Source organism: Gekko japonicus, unplaced genomic scaffold (assembly GCF_001447785.1).
Source record: "Gekko japonicus isolate JY-2015 unplaced genomic scaffold, Gekko_japonicus_V1.1 scaffold3601, whole genome shotgun sequence".
NCBI classification, from domain to species: domain Eukaryota; kingdom Metazoa; phylum Chordata; class Lepidosauria; order Squamata; family Gekkonidae; genus Gekko; species Gekko japonicus.
Window position 1 is genome coordinate 101,466 of NW_015163197.1, and position 20,467 is coordinate 121,932.

At 46.0% G+C, this 20,467-nt stretch overlaps 1 protein-coding gene across 1 annotated transcript in view; it reads left to right on the plus strand.

The window, feature by feature from the left end:
- DLG2 (discs large homolog 2) overlaps positions 1-20,467 on the plus strand; it is an 82,838-nt gene that overhangs the window by 61,592 nt on the left and 779 nt on the right. Inside the window, exons 5-9 of the mRNA XM_015407154.1 lie at positions 4,864-4,914; positions 6,821-6,922; positions 9,297-9,469; positions 12,808-12,917; positions 14,145-14,236. Coding sequence (XP_015262640.1) covers positions 4,864-4,914; positions 6,821-6,922; positions 9,297-9,469; positions 12,808-12,917; positions 14,145-14,236 — 528 coding nt within the window. The remainder of the gene's footprint in view (positions 1-4,863; positions 4,915-6,820; positions 6,923-9,296; positions 9,470-12,807; positions 12,918-14,144; positions 14,237-20,467) is intronic.

Sequence of the window (20,467 nt, forward strand, 5' to 3'; positions counted from 1 at the left end):
TGTCGAAAAGGGCTCTGAAATTAAAGGGGGTTTTTTAGACATTTTCCAAGGGGATCAGATAAATCCGAGGAGGAGAGATGTGTGTGCATTATGTGCTGCGAAGTCACTTCGGACTGTGGCAAGCCTATGAATTGGCGACCTCCAAAACTCAGTCCTTTGCTAAAATGTGGCTGTGGCGTCCTGTATATCCAAAGCATAATTTTTTGCTGCATAAACTGCAACTGAAGATTCACGGACAGAGCAGGTCTAAACTTTAAGACCATATCCCAATGCTTGGGGTGATCTAGCTCCTTATTCCATTCATTCCTGAGACTCTGCATATCATATTATTAATCATCATCAAATATCTATAAAGAAATATTGTCGGTTTCATCTCTGCATCGATTCAGTTAGAGGTTTCAGGAGCAAAGGGGAGTCTGAGACTCTGGCACTGCAATCCTGTGCTGAGTTACTCCGGTCTAAGCCTATTGCAATCAGTAGGCTTGGACTGGAGCAGCTCCACACTGGATTGCACTGTTAATGTTGCAGGGCCATATTTAGAAACCAGAGCCAGACTGTAATCTGGAGAACTGGGCTTGATTCCCCACTTCCCCACTTGAAGCTAGCTGGGTGACCTTAGGCAAGTCACACCACTCCCAGCCTAAAAATAAGCATAGCTCGCCACCTAGTGGTGCCAAAAAAAGAGCTACAGCTTTGGCAGCCAAACAACCCCTTACAGGATCTCCTGACTGTTCCACACACAATACCATATGATAACAAATCAATTTTAATTTAGAAACCAATGGATATTACAGTTGTAGATATTGCCATTCAACAGCTGACAAGTCCCGTCTAGACCTCAGCCGAGAAAAATGACAAAAACTCATCATCATAGTCTATCTATTGGTCCAATGTAAAAATCCCTCTATCGGTCCAAGCCTTCCGTAAAAAAATATTTCTTCCCAATTTTTAGGTATGGATTGGCCAACGGTGTTAATGTAGCATGGTAAAATGAGTGATATTGTTGTGAGATTATGTGCCATTGGTCCCTAGCTGCAGAAACCCCTCAGTCTCCGTTTTCTAGTACTGTTTGCTTCCTATTCTCAAGCCATTTGTGGAGTCGATCCGTTTGTACCCCTAGCACAGAACACCTGTCTTTGGTTGGGCCCAAATAACCATGGATGTTGGACCTCATGGTTATAGGCTTTTGAGACCCTCTGTGCATACCCAAAATCATAACAAATGTCACCTTCTTTCAGGAAAAACAAGATGTTGCTCAATAGATGGTTTGCATAACTTTGGTTTGCATGAGGAAATGGCAAAAGACACGACTTTTGCATCTTTTCGGTAATCTGCACGTGTCCTTCACTGGGCAGGGAGCCAGGGAACCCTGATGCAGATAAGACCGCTATGGCTGCCCGCTCAGTAGGCTGAGCTTGGCTCATTTATCCCTCTTTTGCTTTGCGCTTCTGAATGCCTTCCACATAGCATCATTTTCTCACTTGCCAGCTTTTCACAAGTGGGGAGGATTTTGCGATTCAGACAGAGATCCTCCTGCCTGGTTTGTGAAATGGTACGCATCGGTGTCTTGGGGTTTCGTACAGCACCTAGCAATTCTGATGATCTAAGCTAGAAGACATTGAGTTGGGTCCTACCTGCTTTACGGCCGGCGCAACAAGGGTCCATTTGCATTCCCATAATGACTATGCTGGGGATTGCGGGACCAACATAGGTTTGCCAGCAACCTGGAACAAATAAGTCCTGTCCCTTTAATGGAGGCTTAATGTTTGGAAACAGGCAGGTGAAGGTTTTCATGGCACGGCAGTCAATAACATCACCTGGTAGGGGTGCCAGGTCCCTCTGAGCAGCCAATGAGGGGGGGGAATTACCGAGAGCAGGGAGGAACGCCCAACATTTTCACGATGTGCCTATGTGATCCAGAAGTGACGTAGGCATGTCAGGAGGCAACATTCTGGCTTTTGGGTAAAACTCTATGGTAGAATTAGGTTCTAATTCTATGTGTCCTGGGTGCAGGCAGACAGAGTCCCTACTCTCAAGTATCGTAGCCAAGAGTCCAGTCCAGAGATCAATTACCAGAATGATGGAAGGCCAGAGGGTCATCCAAGAGGCAAGGTCTGGCAGTCCAAAGTTGTTCACAAACAAGGTCAAGGCAGGTCCAGGAGACAGAGTCAATAGTTGGTCCAAAGGTCACAGGAGCAAGGCATAGTCCAGTGCAATGGTCACAGAGTCAGCAATATCGTGATTTGCTACTTCCACAATGAGCAGTTTCCCTTTGCTGGTTTATGTAGCCGTATACTAAAGGGTCATGCCCGCAGCCAGCCACTTGAGAGTAACTCTGCAGCTGCTTATCTTTACCATCAGCAAGCAGCTGGCGTTGGGCCAGGAGGCGTGCACTTTGTCGTCTCTCCTGTAGTTCCATTCTCAGCTTCCATCTCCGGGGCTCTAAGGGTGTGGGAGAAACTGGAGGGCTTGCAACGACCAACTGGGTTTCACCTGTTGAATCAGGGCTGGAGGTTACTGAGGGCTCTGCAGCAGCTGCTGGCTGTGAGCCCTGACAAGCCTGCAGCTCATCTTCCTGCTTGCTTCTGCAGATTCAGAGCTGGCTACACAGGACTCCTCCTGAGAAGACCTTCTGAGGAGTCCTCTTCACCTGACTGATCCACAAAACTATGTCACTTCTGGGTCACATAGGCATGTCATGGAAATGCCAGGCATTCCTCCCTTGGGGGGGGGGGGGTAATTCCTGATAGCAAATATCAGGTCCTGGGATCTGATAGTGGGAGACCCCCACCCCCACCGAGGGGTCTGTCATCCCTGTCATCTGGTCAATAACATCCCATTAAGCCTAAAGGGACAGGACACTTTTGCTGCAGACCATTGACAACCCTAGATCTATGTGTTTAGTGTTGTTTCCCCAACTCCTTTTAATTGGGGGATCTAACTGACCTCAGTGCCCTTTCAATGAAATCCTCAAAATAAAAAGAAACACACTGGGAGGATGAAGCAATAGCAATTAAGGGGGGAAATCAGCTTGACTTGTTTTTGTACCTCTCGGGGATCTGTTATTATTACCCCCGATTTCATCAAAGGTTAAAAGCCTTGCCCTCTGATATAACTGAAATGATTTCTTATTTTTTTGAAAATTACGTTGGTTGAATCAAACTCTGCCAGGTCTGGCTTTTCCAGATGTTTGGTTTTACTGGGCTGTGACTACAGTTTCGGAGGGTAGCTATAGAACAGTCGGGTTCCAGTCCGGCAGCACCTTAGAGATCAACGAGAGTTTCAGGGTCTAAGCTTTTGAGAGTCAAAAATCCCTTCGTCAGAGGCAAGTAGAAACTGAGAACTCTGAGCCTTTTAATCTCAGTCAGAAGGCGGGAGGGGTGTGGTAAAGAATGCGTGTAAAGGGAGCGGTGGCGCAGGGAGTATAACACCTGCATTAACATCTACTCGAGCATCTGTTCGAGTCCCACCGCGGTCGAGGTGAGCTCTCGACCCTTAAGTCCTAGCTCCCGCCCACCCAGTGGTTTGAAAGCCAAGTAACTATCTATCGGCGAGTAGATAAATGGGTACCCACCCTTAGTAGGGTGGGGGGCACCCTCCTCCGCCTATGGAGGTGTGTGGAGAAGCAGCAGCAATGGCGGCGGCGGCGGCAAGAACGGCGGCTACAGCGGAGCAGTGGCGGCAGACGATTGGAGGAGGAGGCGCAACGCTGAAAGGCGGCAAGCGGCGGCAGCAGAGCCAGACTGATCCCTGGTGGCCAGTGGTGAAAGAACTAGGCGGCTGTCGTCGATGGAGGTCGGAGGCGCAGTGACGTCATCTGGAGGCGCGCGGAGCCGGAAAGGACATGATCGGGCCGAGGACGACGTCGCCGGCAATCCATACATCCGCCTGTCTGCCTGAGCACTGAGACACCTTACAGCCGGAAAAAGAAAGCCGAGCCGGGAAAATTACAGAAGCCTCCACCAGGGTGCCGGTAGGGAGTCCCCCCCCCTTGTACCATTGTGGCCGTAGTTAGGGTTGTTTCCGGTGATTAGCACCCAAGAATTGTAAACCGCCCAGAGACCCCTACGGGGGTTAGGGCGGTATATCAAGTCGAAGGATAAATAAAAAAATAAATAAATAAAAGATGCAAAGATACAACGCATATGGTAATCAGCGCGATTCGAGCATTTCCCCTCTATTCTAATCAAGCTGATTGCAGAACGAATTGTACCTTTGTGTCTTCTATAAGCATTCTTTACAACACTCCTTCCGCCTTCTGACTGAGATAAAAAGACTCGGATCATTATTCCTACTCCTATCTCGTTAAGGGAGCTTTGACTCTTGAAAGCGAATACCCTGGAAATCTTGTTCGTCTTTAAGGTACTGCTGGACTCGACTCTACCTGGGCTGCAACTAGCGATCTTTCCCATGACACACAATAGCAAACGCCTAGTTTTCCAGTACTGAGGGTCCCTGCCCACCACCAAGCTTCATCCATTATGTGTAGCACTGATTCAGAGCTAGCTGTTGTGCCAGTATGTTATAGAGCTCTCTTGCCATTCCATCTGCTTGCGTCGAGCATGCGCATCCTAACCTTTCCAAATACGAATTTTCGCAAGCATCCTGTTCCCGTAGGATGCTGCCAAGAGATAAATCGGCCATTCGTTTCCAACCTTATTTCTGTTGGTGCGGCCACTGATAATTAAGAAAGAGGTTTTGTTGCCACGGCTGAGTAATTCTAGAAAGGGATCACTTCCCTTGAAACCACTGGAGATGTTTCAGAGCAGCTAGTTGATAAGCTACAGACAATTATAGTCGGAAAAGGAGTATTGTTTTGTCAGCCTTGATTTTGCTTTCTTCCTTTCTTTCCTCTCTTATCAGGAGGACAAGAGGACTGCATTCTCTCCTACGAGCCAGTCACAAGGCAGGAAAGTAAGCACGCCATGATGCTCTACTAAATAAACTTGAGTCCATAGTTTATGGCTTGGGATGTCGCATGCACCACTCAGAAGGTTTAGACTCCAGAAGGGACATCGAGGACTGTATTTACAGATGTACACAATTGGGGGTGGGGGTCTTTTTGTTTTCAGCTCATTTTAGTTTCAAGTAAACCGGACTGGGGTTCTTTATGATCAGTATCCAGATGCTAGTGGTTTTTGCTGGTTTACTTCCTTTATTGTCCATCTTTCTCGTTGACACTCAGGGCATATTGCAGAGTTACGATGCAATAAAGACCAGTATAATGTCTGCAATTAACAGTGCAATGAAACTGGGTTACAGAATTGAAGAACAATGTAATAAAAATGTTGCATAAACTGGGATTCACAGTTACAGAACAACAAGAGGGATCCACAGTTACAGAACAAGAGGGGACCCGCGAGAGTCACGGGAGAAGGAATTTAGCCTGCCTGCTCCCTCCCCACTGTTCTGTCTGCCCACCCACTCATCTTCATCCCAGCCACTCAGGTGTCCCCCCTTCCCACTGCTTTTCCTGCCCGTCCACATGCCTCCCAATGCTTTACCTACCCAGCCTTCTAACTCACGCCATGGTGGATAGGGGACTTTGGAGGATTGGTAGCAGAGGCTCTTGCTCCTCCTGACCTTCCTGCTGTCCTCCAGCACCACCACCTCAGCAGCAGAGGGAAGGGCAGTGGTGGGTCCCATTCCATCCACCTCCAGTAATGTGGCCTCCTGACCAACCAGGTCAGGAGACAATTGTCTGCACAAGCTCAAACAGCTGCACTCTTTGGCATTTTGTTTTTAAAAACTTTAGGGGTCTTTTTTTTTGTAAACCCCTCCTTCTCTCAACATGGCCCCAATCGGTGGATTTAAGCATCCTCAGATGAGGCCATGTTGACTATTAGATATCTTGATCAAATACAGACAGTATCATATATACTTTAATAATGCAGTATGATAGGGGGAGAAAAAGACAACTGCCATTCATTTTAGAATCATAGAATCCCAGTGTCGGAAGTGGCCGTACAGGCCATCTCGTCCAACCCCCTGCTCAATGCAGGATCGGCCTAGAGCATCCCTGACAAGTGCTTGTCCAGCCACTGCTTGAAGACTGCCAGGGAGGGGGAGCTCACCACCTCCCTAGGCAGCTGATGCCACTGTCGCACAACTCTGACTCTCAAAAAGTTTTCCCTCATATCCAGCCGGCACGTTCCCACCCTTAATTCAAGCACATTATTGCGAGTCCTATCCCCTGCTGCCAACAGGAATAGGTCATTAAAATTTCATGGGTCAATAAAATTTTGAAGGCTATTACGTTTCCAGCAGTGATTTTTGTTTTCCAGTCAGCTGGAATATAACTCCCAGGGATTATACTTGCACTAAAGGGACATGGCCTGACAAATTTTAGACAGGTGAAATAAGAATAAAATTCACATTTGCACAGGATACAGGGTGGCATGGATTGGTGAGCAGTTTGGGGGTGTGATGGCTGGAACTTGAAGATTCATTCTATTAATGGTCATGCTTTCACCTGGTCCAAGGAACTCCAAGAACCTCTTGTATCAGGGGAAAGCTCCTTCCGCTGGAGGAAAGAGTTTATCATTAGCAGAACAGAACTGTGAGATCCTTCCCAGTGTTCTCAAACTTTTAAATAACTCTTGGGAATTGGCTCACCATTGTGAACTTTTGTTTTACAAACCAAATGCTGCCTCCAGCTAGCCTTCTATCCACCTGTCAGAAAAAAACGTTCGCCTTGGAGTGATCCCTGTCCAATTCAGCTTATTTGTACTAAAATATAGGTTTCAGGTGGTTCTTGCATTGTTCTTGTCTTTAAAATTACATCCTTCTCCAAGATCTTCCTTTTCTTCCTGCATTTCAGTTAATTATACAAGACCGGTGATCATCCTTGGTCCAATGAAAGATCGGATCAACGATGACTTGATATCTGAATTTCCTGACAAATTTGGCTCCTGTGTACCACGTAAGTATAATGTTTCCTGGTCTTTATATGTTTGCTTATCTGTTGATTTGGAACATTTCTGCCTTACCCTATTACTTACAGTGGCACCCAAAGAGGCTAACAGAGCCACATTGCAAGTTTAGAAGAGAAATACTTCTCTCTTTATTTGAGAAGGATACTTTGGATAGGAAAGAGTAGGGACAGGATAGAGTACTAACTAACTAGCTAAAGGATGGAAGCAGATGGCAAGAGGCCCACCTGCCTCACGATGCCAAGAGAAGACCACATGTCTCTCTCTTGGTGCGTGCAGGGAGAGAAATCGACTTAGAGTGAGTGAGAGGACGGAAGGAAGGGGAATGGTCCCCAAGAACACAATCTGCATTTCAAAGGGGACAGTGGCAGAAGAGTAGAGAAAAGACAAAAGGTCAGTGTGCCTATCTAGCTCTCTAGCTTCTCTTGCCACGAAATCTGGAGGTCTGAGACTGGGGACATCGCATCTGGAACTTCCAAGAGGATCGTCCATCCCACAAACCAGCCTCCTTATTGTCCTCGTTTTGAGGACCGCTTTGACCACGAAGCCTTTGAAACCCACCAGATTGCAATACATTTCTAACTGCCTGCTAGGGTTGCCCAGGTCTGGGTTGGAAAATACCTGGAGACTTTGGGAGTGGATCCAGGAGAAGGCAGGGTTTGGGGAGGGGAGGGGCCTCGGCATGGTACGATGCCACAGAGTCCCCCCTTCAAAGCAGCCATTTTCTCCAGGGGAGTTGATCTCTGTCATCTGGAGATCAGTTGTAAAAGCGGGAGATCCCCAGGCCCCACCTGGAGGCTGGCAACCCTACTGCCTGCTGGAAATTCAGTGCCGTAAAGGAAAATGCAAGACTGCTAGACTTTGGGAAAGAATGTAGAGGTTCTACCCATCAGAATACCAGCACTGAAAGCACTCATCCCTACTGGCCCATGTACACATTTATGGATCATTATGGTCTGAATAGTCCTAGAAGTCTGGACTGCAGAGGCGAGAAGTGTCTCTGGCATTGCTCCCAATCCCCACAGAGACACCTGGTAGTCCAACCATCAAGAACTTTCTCAGAATACCACAAAGGATCACAATACTGGAGGACAGCAGTAAAACAATACAGAGATCCAGCAAGCCAAAGCCATCATCGGACTAAGTCCTACCTCCTAAAATATGGTGGGCAACCGTGAAAGAAAGGGCTTCCAATAGCTGTACTGTAGCTGTAATATGCCTATCCAAAGGAAGTTTAGCTTGTGTTCCATCAGTAGCTAAAAAACTCTTCTGTCCAGGGGATTTAAATTTCTGGATCTTCGAGGATTGGAATTTATGGATCTTTGGGGATTGGGATTTCTTGAACTTCAGGGATTTGAATTTCTGGATCTTTGGGGATTCAAAATTCCTGGGTAGCTGGCATTTTATTTTGGTTTAGTGTTAGGTGTTCTTGCTGCCGATCTCAGGAGGAGGAGAGGCTGCGGCTCAGTGGTAGAGCTTTTGATTTACATGCAGAAGGTCTAGGTTCAATCCCCAGCATCTCCAGTTAAAAGGATCAGGTAATGGTTGATGTGGAAGACTTCTCCTTGAGACCTTGGGTAGCCACTGGCAATCGACATAGACAGTTCAGATCTTAATAAAACAGTGATCTGGACTCAGTGTAAGGCATTTCCATATGTTTATTTGTTTGTTTATTTATTGTTTCCATTTATACCCCGCCCTCCCCGCAAGCAGGCTCAGGGCGGCTTACATTAGTTGGTACCCAGTGCCATAAAACCATACACAAAGATTAAAACATTTAATCATAAACATTAAACATTAAGCATTCAAGCGTTAAAACAATCTGATAATTAAAGTGCTAGTGATGGTGATCATCTTTGAGTAATTAAGATGGCATACTAACAGCTATTTCCAACTTAGTGATCTTCAGCATAGTGCGATGGTATGGTGCAATCTCCAGATCAGAGCCGACCCATACCCACAGATGTTGTTGGTGGTGGTGTGGCGGCTCCTAATTGAAAGCCTGGTGAAAGAGTTCCATCTTGCAGGCCCTGTGGAACTCTTCCAGGAGCTCATTCCACCAGTATGGAGCCACCACTGAAAAGGCCCTGGCCCTGGTTAATGTTAATGTGGTGGCGGTAAGATGTTTTAGTTAATTTGTCATTAACTTAAACAAGTTTAAAGGGTGTAAAAATGTAATAAATAAATTCATATAGTTATAAAGGTTATAAGTATGCTTTATCCCAAATATAATAGTAAGTATAAATGAGATATAATATATAAACAACTACATATAAATCAAAAGTCAAAATACAGTCTCAAAGATGTCTATTCCAAACGCTTGAAAAATCTGACGCAGGAAAACTTTTTTTTGTTCCCCAAAAGATACAACTCGACCAAAGCGTGATTACGAAGTGGACGGGAGAGATTACCATTTTGTCATGTCTAGAGAACAAATGGAAAAAGATATCCAAGAGCACAAATTCATAGAAGCCGGGCAGTATAATGATAATCTGTATGGAACAAGTGTGCAATCTGTGAGATTCGTGGCAGAAAGGGTAAGTGAAGGGGGCGCGTTAAGTGTGGGATATCTTTTCTGCAAAGGGTACTGGAGTTTATAAAATTATCTATGGGTTGGAGAAAATGCACAGACAGATCTCTTTCTCTCTCTCCCATAGTACTAGTGAAACTGATTGGCGGTAAATTCAGAGCAGAAAAAGGAAGTTCTTCGTGTACCAGAATTAACATGTAGAACTCGCTGGCATGGGATGAAGAGATGGCGGCTGCTGATAGCCTTCAAAGGGGGGATTAGACAAATTCCCGGTCAGTCCATCCATGGTTAACAGCCATGGTGACTAAATGGAAGGTCCATATTTGGAGGTGGTACACCTCTGAGTACCAGCACTGGGGAGCAATGAGGGGGCAGGCTTTGTCCCTGGCCCTGTTTGTATACCTACTGGGGGTATCTGGTTGGCCCCCAGGGCAACAGGATGCTGAACTAGGTGGACCATGAGTCTGATCAATCAGAGCTGTTCTTATGTGCTTAATCCTATAACCAGATCTGTGTCTGGCTTTGCTTCCTCCTCCGTTTGATGATATTACAGTAGGGAGGTAGGCATGCCCCAAGCTCTTCTGCTGTTAAGATCTATCTAGACCCGTACTGTTACTCCCAACTTAAATGGATCCACTGCACCTATGCAGAGATGTCATCTAAAATTCATCCCAACTTACCTTCAGAATTAATTATTGCTATTAGCCCTTTTGGGGGGAAATCAGGGATGCAGGACCCTTTGCATGCACTCTCATTCCCACTGTGTTCATTTTGGGAAGCTGGCTTCCCAATTTCATCAAGAGGGAGGGAGGGAGGGAGGGAGGAAGAGAGAGAGAGAGAGAGAGAGAGATGTTGTAAACCAAGACTCAATTCATTCCATTACACATTCTTAAGTCAGAAAACACTTTTGTAGCATTTCAGTTATTCAACATAGGTCCTGGTCACACGGGCAGGAAACTGCGGGGGGGGGGGGACCGTGGAGAGGTGCCAATCACTCCACAGTCCTGCGGCGCGGCAAAGAAGCGGGGCACAGGGCAAACGGGTTGGTTGTTTTTTGTTTTAAATGCAATTGTGCGCATGCTCCCTTGGGTGCGTGTGTGCATCCCTGGAGACTTCGGGGGGGGAACTTTGTCCGAGGGGACATGGGCGGACGCCGGAACTACCTCCGGAAACGCGATCAGACGCCTGCCCTTGCCCCGCGGTTTCAGGAAACTAGTACCTCCGAGGTACTAGTTTTTTACTGCCCGTCTTCGGCGGGAAGCCTCGGTTGCGCCACGGAAGCCCGACGCTTCCCAGATGTGCTGGTGAGATCGTGCCCAGAAACTCTGCCTATCTTCCGTCCCTCTAGCATGGCTAATGCTCCGTGTTACCGGGGCCATAGAATATTTCAACACAACCCCAATACATAAATAGTGCACTTGTAATTCTAGAAAGGATATCCTTGGTTATTCTGCCAAGACCCATAACTGTGGGTAGCTGATCAGAACAACAAGGAACAAGACTAAAATCAGACATTAAGTACCCTCTTTCACCCATTGAAGCCAATGTAACTGTCAATCAAGTCTGTGATGAGCATTTGACGCACATCTGACGTATACAACAAAGTCAGCCCCTTTCTTTCGATTTCTTGGGTCAGGGAAGTCAAGGACAGCTGGGTTAAGCCAGGGTGACTCAGAGAGTCAAGATTAACTAATTTAAAGAGTCCCAGGATGCTAGCTTCAGATATCCTATCTATGTAAAAGTTGATAGTGACTTCTGACTGCTGTAAAATATAAACATTCCCGGTAAGCAAAAGTCACATGAGGCGAAGTCTTGTCCAGTGAAGGTCACACACAGCACATAGCAGTGGCCTGAAGCTTCCCGGAAGCAGAACAGAACCAAGTTTCAACTATGTGGGCTAATTACTATAGATATTAAAGTGTTATAGGTGTACCAGAGGTTTTGTAGAGCTTTCGCAGAGGACTGAGACTCGATCCAGCCCCAATTCCACAACACCCTTGTCGCAAGAGGTGGAGGAGGAGGTTGTGATAGAAACTGCAGAAGCCGAGCTAAGCAAATACGAGATCCGTTTTGCACACAATGTGCAAAGATGATAGAGAAAGGAAATACTTTTTCACACAAGGCGCAATTAACTTTCGGGACTCCTTGCCAATAGAGGCAGGGATGGCCATTCGCTTAGATCTGTGGAGGAACAGTCTTTCAACAGCTACTATTCCATGATGGCTCAACAGAACCTCCGCTTTCAGAGGTGCTGTACCTCTGAAGACCAGTTGATGTGGAGGAACAATAGAACGAGAATTTGGCCTCCATGCACCGCTTCTATGCCTTCTAGGGGCAACAGGTTGGCCACTGGAAGATGCTGCACTAGACTGACCTATTCCAGTAGGGCTCTTCTCATGGCCATCAGCTCCAATGAAATGAATGGGATCTAGACAAGAGCATGGTGGCTCCCTTTGGGAATGCCCATTCACTTCAGTGGGGCACATACAGAAGAACGTCTGGGTAGGGTTGGTCTGCTGGTAGTGACTATGGCCCTTTCTGCACTGACAGTTTGCTCCAGAGAATCCGAGGAGTTAAGCCTTAAGGGTGGACTTCAAAGTTGCATGCATTCCCTCTGCACTGGTTTTCACCCTCTCTGGTTTATTTGTGTATTCTGCATGCATTCTGCATCTACAAGCAAAACCCACATTTTGTAAGCTAACTGGCTGCCATCCCCTCCCTCCCTCTGTGATTCTGCGAAAAGAAGGGGGGGGATCCAGACCCACACATGCAAGACTGTCACATTTGGGAGCAGGGAATCCCCTAGTCTTTTATATTTACCGATTCCTTCTGATGCTCTCGCTGGCTTTTTAAAGGTTTGCCTGAGCGGGAGGACACGTCCTCTTTTGTCTTTGGAGAAGGAAGGAAAGAAAACAGAATGGGGAGGGAGTGTTAGCCTAAAGAGAGAGATGCAGAAATGGTGAAGGGGCAGCGGGCAGCACATAAATACCCACAGAAACAATTCTACTTTAGAGAGGATTAGCAATTTGAAAGCAGATGAGAACAAAGAATCGCAGCAAAAGAACTTTTGGTAGCTACAGGGCAACAGTGTGCTGGAAGCGGTCTGAATGCAGATTCCCATAAAACAAATGCAGAAACAAGAGAAAGCCCTAACACAAACTGGAAGTGAAAGCAGGCGGGGATGCAGAACGGAAGAATAGGATGCACTCAGAAACCGAGGCAAAAATGCAGGTGCAGAAAGGACTTATGGTTTTCTGGACCACGGCTGCACCTCAGCAGCCCTCCTTGTCTTCCTGGTTGATGTGCCAAAAAATAAGAAAACATCCCCTCCTCTGCTTCCGACAGGGCAAGCACTGTATACTTGACGTATCGGGAAACGCCATTAAGCGGCTACAAGCGGCGCAGCTCTATCCCATTGCTATCTTCATTAAGCCGAAATCGTGGGAGCCTCTGATGTAAGTACCATCTCCGTGGCCTGGCTGTAGACCAGGATGTAATGGCAGGTGTACCTGACAACTCAATGGTATTTGGGTTTCCAACTCCCAAGCTTTGAGTATCATTTTAGTTCCATGTGATACCAATGAGATGTCCAACTACAGGAGGTTAAGTCGTGGTTTCCTGTAAAAGTCTCTACTTAGTGTGTGGCTGACCTGGTTTTGCTGCATTCACAACTGCATGGGGGGAGCACAGCAATCCTGGAATCCCTTGGTGGGTCTCCAGAGATCAGGCCAGCCTCAGCCATCCAGGTCAGGGCAAATTCTCTGGGATCTAAGGCTAAGTCCTTGTAAGCCCCAGTTTAAGTAAGCACTACTCATGGTTGTCCTGGGGGAAAACGCCATATAATTCGCATACATTACCATAATTGGTGCGGGTACTACTGGAGGGTGCTGGATGTGCCTACGGACAACAGTAGAGATATGCACTGCTGTGAGTAGCTATACCATCGAGAACACCATCTTGATTTTAAAATTCGGAAATTAGTAGGGAGCACCGAAATGTTTTTATGAATTTTTGCTTAACTATTTAATATTTAATGTAATTTGTATTGTTCGTATTTTATACTGTTTTATTCTTATTATCTGGCGTTATGCCTCTGTAAGCCACCCTGAGCCTGCGGGGAGGGCGGGATAGAAATCCAAATAAATAAATAATACATAAATAAAATAAATAAAAAGGTCTTCCACCAATTTGATGGTGTATCATTAAGGGGAGGAGCTTACCTGTGACACACAACAATTCCATTAAGCCTGTGCAGAGTACTTTGGAGCTGAACACATGATTTTATGGCTTTCAGGGATTCTAATAATGTGGCCATATTGTACCCAGCAATTTGTCTTTGAAGACACCTCTTGATGGATAATGGATCAAAATACTTCACATTTGCGTACCCCTTTTAATGTATATCTTATTTTTGTTGTAATCCTAACAAGTATCGTATAAGGTAGACTGATATTAGTACCCCCGTACTGCAGGGGAGGGGGATCTAAGGCAGAGAGAGTGATTTGCTTGAGACTGTTGTGTTATGTAGTGCTGCCACCACCCTCCGAATCACAGTTTGTTGTCTTCTTCAGTGGGCTACCCCCACTCCAGCTGAAGCACATTTTGAAAACTCGTCTGTGCTGATTTTGGTTCTATGTGGGGCTTACGGAATGCTGATCGATTGCTCTTACCTGTACCTTTAGGGAAATGAATAAACGCCTCACAGAGGAGCAAGCCAAGAAAACATACGACCGAGCAATGAAGTTAGAACAAGAATTTGGAGAGTATTTTACAGGTATTTCTTTCTTCCTTTGAGCTACACATTTCGATCCGGCTTCTCGGTGATTTGTGCTCCAAGTAAATAGTTTCAAAACATGAAAGTGATTCATCAAAACAACCTGCAGCGACTAACAATAAAGTTATCAGTAAAACACAATAAAGTTATCAGTAAAACACTATTACAACCAGTGTCAATAAAACCATGCATTAAAAAAAATCCCACAGCTTAAAAAAAATAGAAATCAATCAGTGGGAAAAAACAATGAAGGGAATGATTCAGAGTAAATGACTGAAGCAGAGACAGAGGGGGGAAAACAGTCGCTTGGGAACTCGTGCAAATTCTGACAAAGCAGTTGGCATCTGCCATAGTCAACAATAGAATTAATTACTTAATTATCATATGGAAGTGTGTGTAGTATATCCAGGAGATCTTAAGATTATCTGGCAGTTCTAGCTCTTTTAGTGTTATGCATCACTAGGTGGTGAGCTAGACTTTGTTTTTAAGGCAAGAGACATTTCAGAGATAGTTTGCCATTGCCTGCTTCTGCGTCATGCCCTGGTATTCCTTAGAGGTCCCCCATCCAAATATTAGCCAAGACAGACCCTGCTTAGCTTCCAAAATCAAATGAGATTGGCCTAGCCTGGGCTATCCAGGTCAGGGCTGCCAATGATAGAAATGGAGCTGCTAATCTGATTACAGTGGAATCCTGTGGGGAATGACAAGGTTGCCCAGAAAATAAATAATGAACAGAAATTACAAACCATAGATTCATATATAAGAGTCAGCACTGGTGCAAGAAAAGGCTAGATCTAACTCATGGTGCAGCCCCCACTCCCTGCAATTAAATAGCAGCAACCATTGGCCTCTGAAGGCACTGAATGAGGCCCTGGGATGAGGAACTTGGTTTGAAATCAGCAGCAGCTGTAGGAAGTGTGGGTGGATTTTCAGGACCTGGGAGAGTTCCGAGGGAACAAAGATGTTGCTCCAATTCAACTGCCCATTAGACCTAGCGGAAGCCATGCTGGTTGCACATTCCTTATCCATATGGATGTCTGGCCTTTGTGCCCTGCTAGTGGGCCTTCCTGGTTGGGTGCTGTGTAAGACAGGAAGCCGGACAAGATGGATCTTCGCTACAATTCAGCAGGGATCTTCGCTACAAGTCAGCATTATACAGTCCCATACCTTGGCTTTCCACATCAGTGAGAACGAGACCAAAGACCACTGTGGATCCTGATAAGGAATTAGCTTGTTTTTGATTAAACAAAATTACATTTGCAAAATTCGATCCCATTCAGACAAGTACAAGCAATGACAGGATCCCAGTAAATATACCGAAAGCCTCTTTAAAAAGGCTGTTGTAAAGAGCATTCATATAAAGAGGTATCACACTTGATGAAAGGATTCAGCAGATCCCTTGTCAGTCTTCGAATGCATCAGATCTCCACGCTTCGCGATTTCAGCTAGACTCCAGGAGTCGCACAGCCCTTCTGAAATAGTAGGAATGTCGATTGACGCCGGTGGTTACTTCCACATGGTGAGGATTCTCCATTTGGCATTCGTGGCCAATGCTAAACAGTGGCACTAGCGTTCGTAATGGAGCATCCACGCAAAGCTTTCCTGGAGCTTTGCCCCATCAGATGCCATTTCCCCTGCATTTTTCCCCGCCGAGCCACCAAATGAGCTTTTTGAGGGCTTTTTAGAAAATCGACAATCACTATAGCATTATAGCAGCCTGAATGGCCCAGGAAAGCCCAAGCTCAGCATAGCTTGAAAGCTAAGCAAGGTCAGCCATGGTTAGTTCTTGGATGGAGAAGGCCAGGGTTTCTGCATGGAGGGAGGGAATGGCAAATTACCTCTTCTCCTCTTTTGCCTCGAAAACCCCTCAAAGGGTCACCATAGCTGCAGTTTGATAGCACTTAATTATTATAATAGCATTATAGTGCTATAGCAGTTACCTCAGAATGCTCGGCATGGTGGGGAGCTTGGTGGCTGTGAGGGGACTGATGGAAGGAAAATAGCACTGATGGGGTAAGATCTCGTCAAAAACGCACCAATTTCCACCTAGATGGCACGCTAACATCCTGGACTGTGTTATTTCAGAAAAGAGTGCCATAATCCGGGTTAGAGAGCAAGAGTGCCCAGAGAACAGCAGGAAGCTGGGAAGTCAGTGATTAGAGACCCTCAGGCAGATGGCTCCGAAAAACAGTGCTCCAGTTCACAGGCCAAAGTGGAGAAAAACACCCACCCCAATTACTTTGCAATGATTTTATTTTATTTTATTTTTGCTGTAGCAAAAAGATTCCAAACCATCAAGGGGAAAAAAATGCGTTGATTATTCCAGACAAGCCCAAGAATAATGTTTGGTTGATCAAAATGAAGATCGTACCCTGCCATAAAATTAATTATAGTAATTATCCTTTGCCGGGAAGATATTTGCAGAGGGGAGCCCCCGTTGGGGTGCAGCAGGACAGAACTTCAGAGACCAATAAGATTGGGGGGCGGGGGTTATAAGTTTATGAGAGTCAAAGGTCCCAGATATCCATGTTGGTCTGCAGTAGAAGAGCTGGATTCGAGTCCAGCAGCACCTTGGAGACCAGCAAGATTCTCGGGTATGAGCTTTCGAGAGTCAAAGTGGGCCTTCATCAGAACAGAGAGTCAGCCGATGAAGGGAGCCATGACACCCCTTGTCACTCACACTGAGCGCCTACCCCCCTCTACAACCTCTCTTGCACAGGTTATGGGTTACAAGTAGGTCAGGACATCACTCTCATCACCTTTCTTGTCTCTTGTAAAATACACAAAGCGCCATGACCCTTTCACACCTCAGGCCCTCTCTCTCTCACTCCCAGAGACATACAGGGCAATTCTGCGTTGTCTTTTCCCTCCATTGTTTTACGAAACGCACGTTGGAACAGAAATCCCTCTCTGCATTGCGTGCCGCTTTCGCTTCCTTTGATCATCGGATTTTATGGTACCCTCCGCACTGCATGCTGCTTTTGCTTCCTTTGATCGTCACCAGGTTTTGTGGTACCTTCTGCATAGATTTATGGTCATTCAGGAGTGACTTTGCAGCCAATAGGGTGTTGCCCCGAGGTATTTGAGTGTGGTTTTGAGCCGCACTTTTTCCTCCCAGTTGAGAAAATGTGGAGCAAATGCTAGATGCAGAATTGCCCCCAGAGACAGGATAGCCCCTTCAGTAACAAGCCCTCCCTCACACAGTTATGAGGAAAATAGTTGGGGGGGATAGATTTTTATTACAAAAGACCTTTCAATATGCATACAATTTGGTATGAATTGCATGCATCTACCAAATTACAAATACGTATACTAGTAATTTAGCCCTCTAACAGTACGACCTACATGAAACTAATGATCTACCAGTTTTAAACAGTCCTGATTCATAAGTTTAACGATTTAAGCATGTAACACTTTACTAGTTTAACCATTCTACAGATGAACAGAATTAACAGATTAATAATTCTATTCGAATTGCATGCATCTACCAAATTAGAAATACGTATACTAGTAATTTATTTACTATTTTTTTACTATTTACTAGTAATAATTATACTAGTAATTTAGCCCTCTAACAGTATGACCTACATGAAACTAATGATCTACCAGTTTTAAACAGTCCTGATTCATAAGTTTAACGATTTAAGCATGTAACACTTTACTAGTTTAACCATTCTACAGATGAACAGAATTAACAGATTAATAATTCTATTACAATTTAATTAATCGCTCCCACCGTACCTCCTTTTGAGTAGTCTTCTCTTCCTAGATCTCTGTGTAGTGATTGGACATCCAGAGACAGGGTAGCCTGCCCCCCTTCCATAACAGGCCCTCACTCACGCAGGGTTGGTGGGGTTGGGGCTCAAACACTGTCCCATTCACTCGCTGCCGCCAGTAAGTCATATCCTACAATATATGCAGAGACTGAGATATCAAATCGTGTGTCTGCCTGAAGCTTTCCCTTAGACACGCAGTCCATAGGGTTAAACAAAACATGTACCTCCTTTTGAGTAGTCTTCTCTTCCTAGATCTCTGTGTAGTGATTGTACCCCCAGACACACCCAGAGACAGGGTAGCCTGGCCCCCTTCCATAACAGGCCCTCACTCACACAGGGTTGGTGGGGTTGGGGCTCAAGCACTGTTCCATTCACTCGCTGCCGCCAGTAAGTCATATCCTATAATATATGCAGAGACTGAGATATCAAATCGTGTGTCTGCCTGAAGCTTTCCCTTAGACACGCAGTCCATAGGGTTAAACAAAACAAGAAGTTGACTTTTATTTATGGTATTATTTATTTATTTATTCGAATTCATAGCCCGCCCTCCCCGCAAGCGGGCTCAGGGTGGCTCACAAATAGGGCAACATATGCCAAGAGTTAAAACAGTAAAAACAAGATAAAACCAACATTTGCAACAACATGAAGTGCTCTTTACAAAAAGATCTTCAATCACAAGATGGCCCAGTTCCGTAGCCTCCTGGGAATGTTAGTCTCAGTGGTATGAGTTCTACGCGGTATTATAAGTAACTTGTCACAGGGCCATCATACGCCCCGATGTTACCTAACCCAGTTGGTGGTGGTGCGGCAACAATGGTGCGATAATGATGATGCAGTAGTGGTGGTGTGGTAGTGGCGGCTCCTACTCGAAAGCCTGGTGGAAGAGCTCCGTCTTACAGGCCCTGCGGAACTGCACAAGGTCCCACAGGGTCTGGATCTCCTTCAGGAGCTCATTCCACCAGGTAGGAGCCGCCACCGAAAAAGCCCTGGCCCTGGTTACAGCAAACCTGGCATCTTTGGGGCCTGGCATCACCAGGAGATGTTGCGTCCCCGACCGTAGTGCCCTTGGGGGAACATATGGGGAAAGGCGGTCCCTTAGGTATGAACGTAACACTGAGGGAAAGTGAGGTATAAGTAACAGAACCAAGTTTGAGTCCAGTGGCACCTTTAAGACCAACAAAGTTCTGCTTCTATTGAACTTTTGAACTGAGGTCCTATTCCTGCAACCGGGATCCTTGACTTACAAATTGACTATGCTCAGCCAGCTGTAAGCCGCTCTTCTGCAGAGTTCCGCTTACAGAGACATCCTCCTTTATTCCCCTCGACTCCTAAGCCACTAGCCCCTAACTGCTGTTTTTCCAATCCCCACTCTCAACATCTGCTCTCATTGGTTGCTCTTAGGGAGAGGCAGAACCTAGCCTGTCCGTCACAGGAGCTTTGACTCTCAAAAGCATAGACCCCCGCCCCCCGGTAAGCCTGGTAGATCTCCAAGATGCTACAGGACTCGCATCTAGCTAACTTCTTCAGTATCGCTGAATGGTGGGACTATCCTGCTACAGATTAGAGGAATGAGCAGGGGTCATTTCCTGTGGGCCGGCAGTAAGGAGCCCAGGGGGCAGGCACATGCAACAAGCCCCGCCCCCTGCTCCCAGAAGCCCTCAGTCGGGCCACAAGGAGCAAGAAGCAGTCAGGTAAGTCCCCCCCCCCGCCGCCTGCTTTCAGGTAGAAGCTCTCCCTCCTCTGTGAGGACAGATCTACACGTTCCCCCCCACCCAATAGCTAGCAGTCCAAAACAGTCCAGTGGAGCCTGAGTGGTGGGTGTTGCTTTCTGACACACTTCCGGTGATGTCAGGGGGGTGTGGCATATGCAAATAACATGCAAATAAGTTATGCTAATGAGCTCCTGCACCTCTTTTTTCTACGAAATGACCCCTGGGAATGAGCAAGAGTCCAGTAGCACCTCGAGGACTAACAAAATTTGTGGCAGGGGAGGAGCTTTCGTGAGTCACCGCTCACTTCTTCAGATACCCCTTGTTAGTCTTTAAGGCGCTACTGAGTTCTTGCTGTTTTCTACTGCTACAGACAGACTAACATGTCTTTCCATCTTGATCTGTCTCCGGATGAGAGACATTCACATTTCCTTGACAACAGCTGGGACAAAAGGCAATTCTGCATTGGTGTTTCCCTCCGTTGTTTTACTAATTCAATTCAGTTCAATTACCTTTATTGGTATTGACATTGAAGAGAGTAATATACAAAAGATAAGGTAAAGAACAAATACCAATCAAAGAGAGAGAAAAAACCGTTCTAAGGTAGTCTAAAATCACTGTAAAATGAGTCTCAGTTTCATATCTCCTGAATACAAGTTTTGTATTACAATACTGTACTACGAATAAAAAGAGCAGCCTGCAAGAACTCTGCCACAGAAACGGTTATATTTTCATCATCGCTGTTT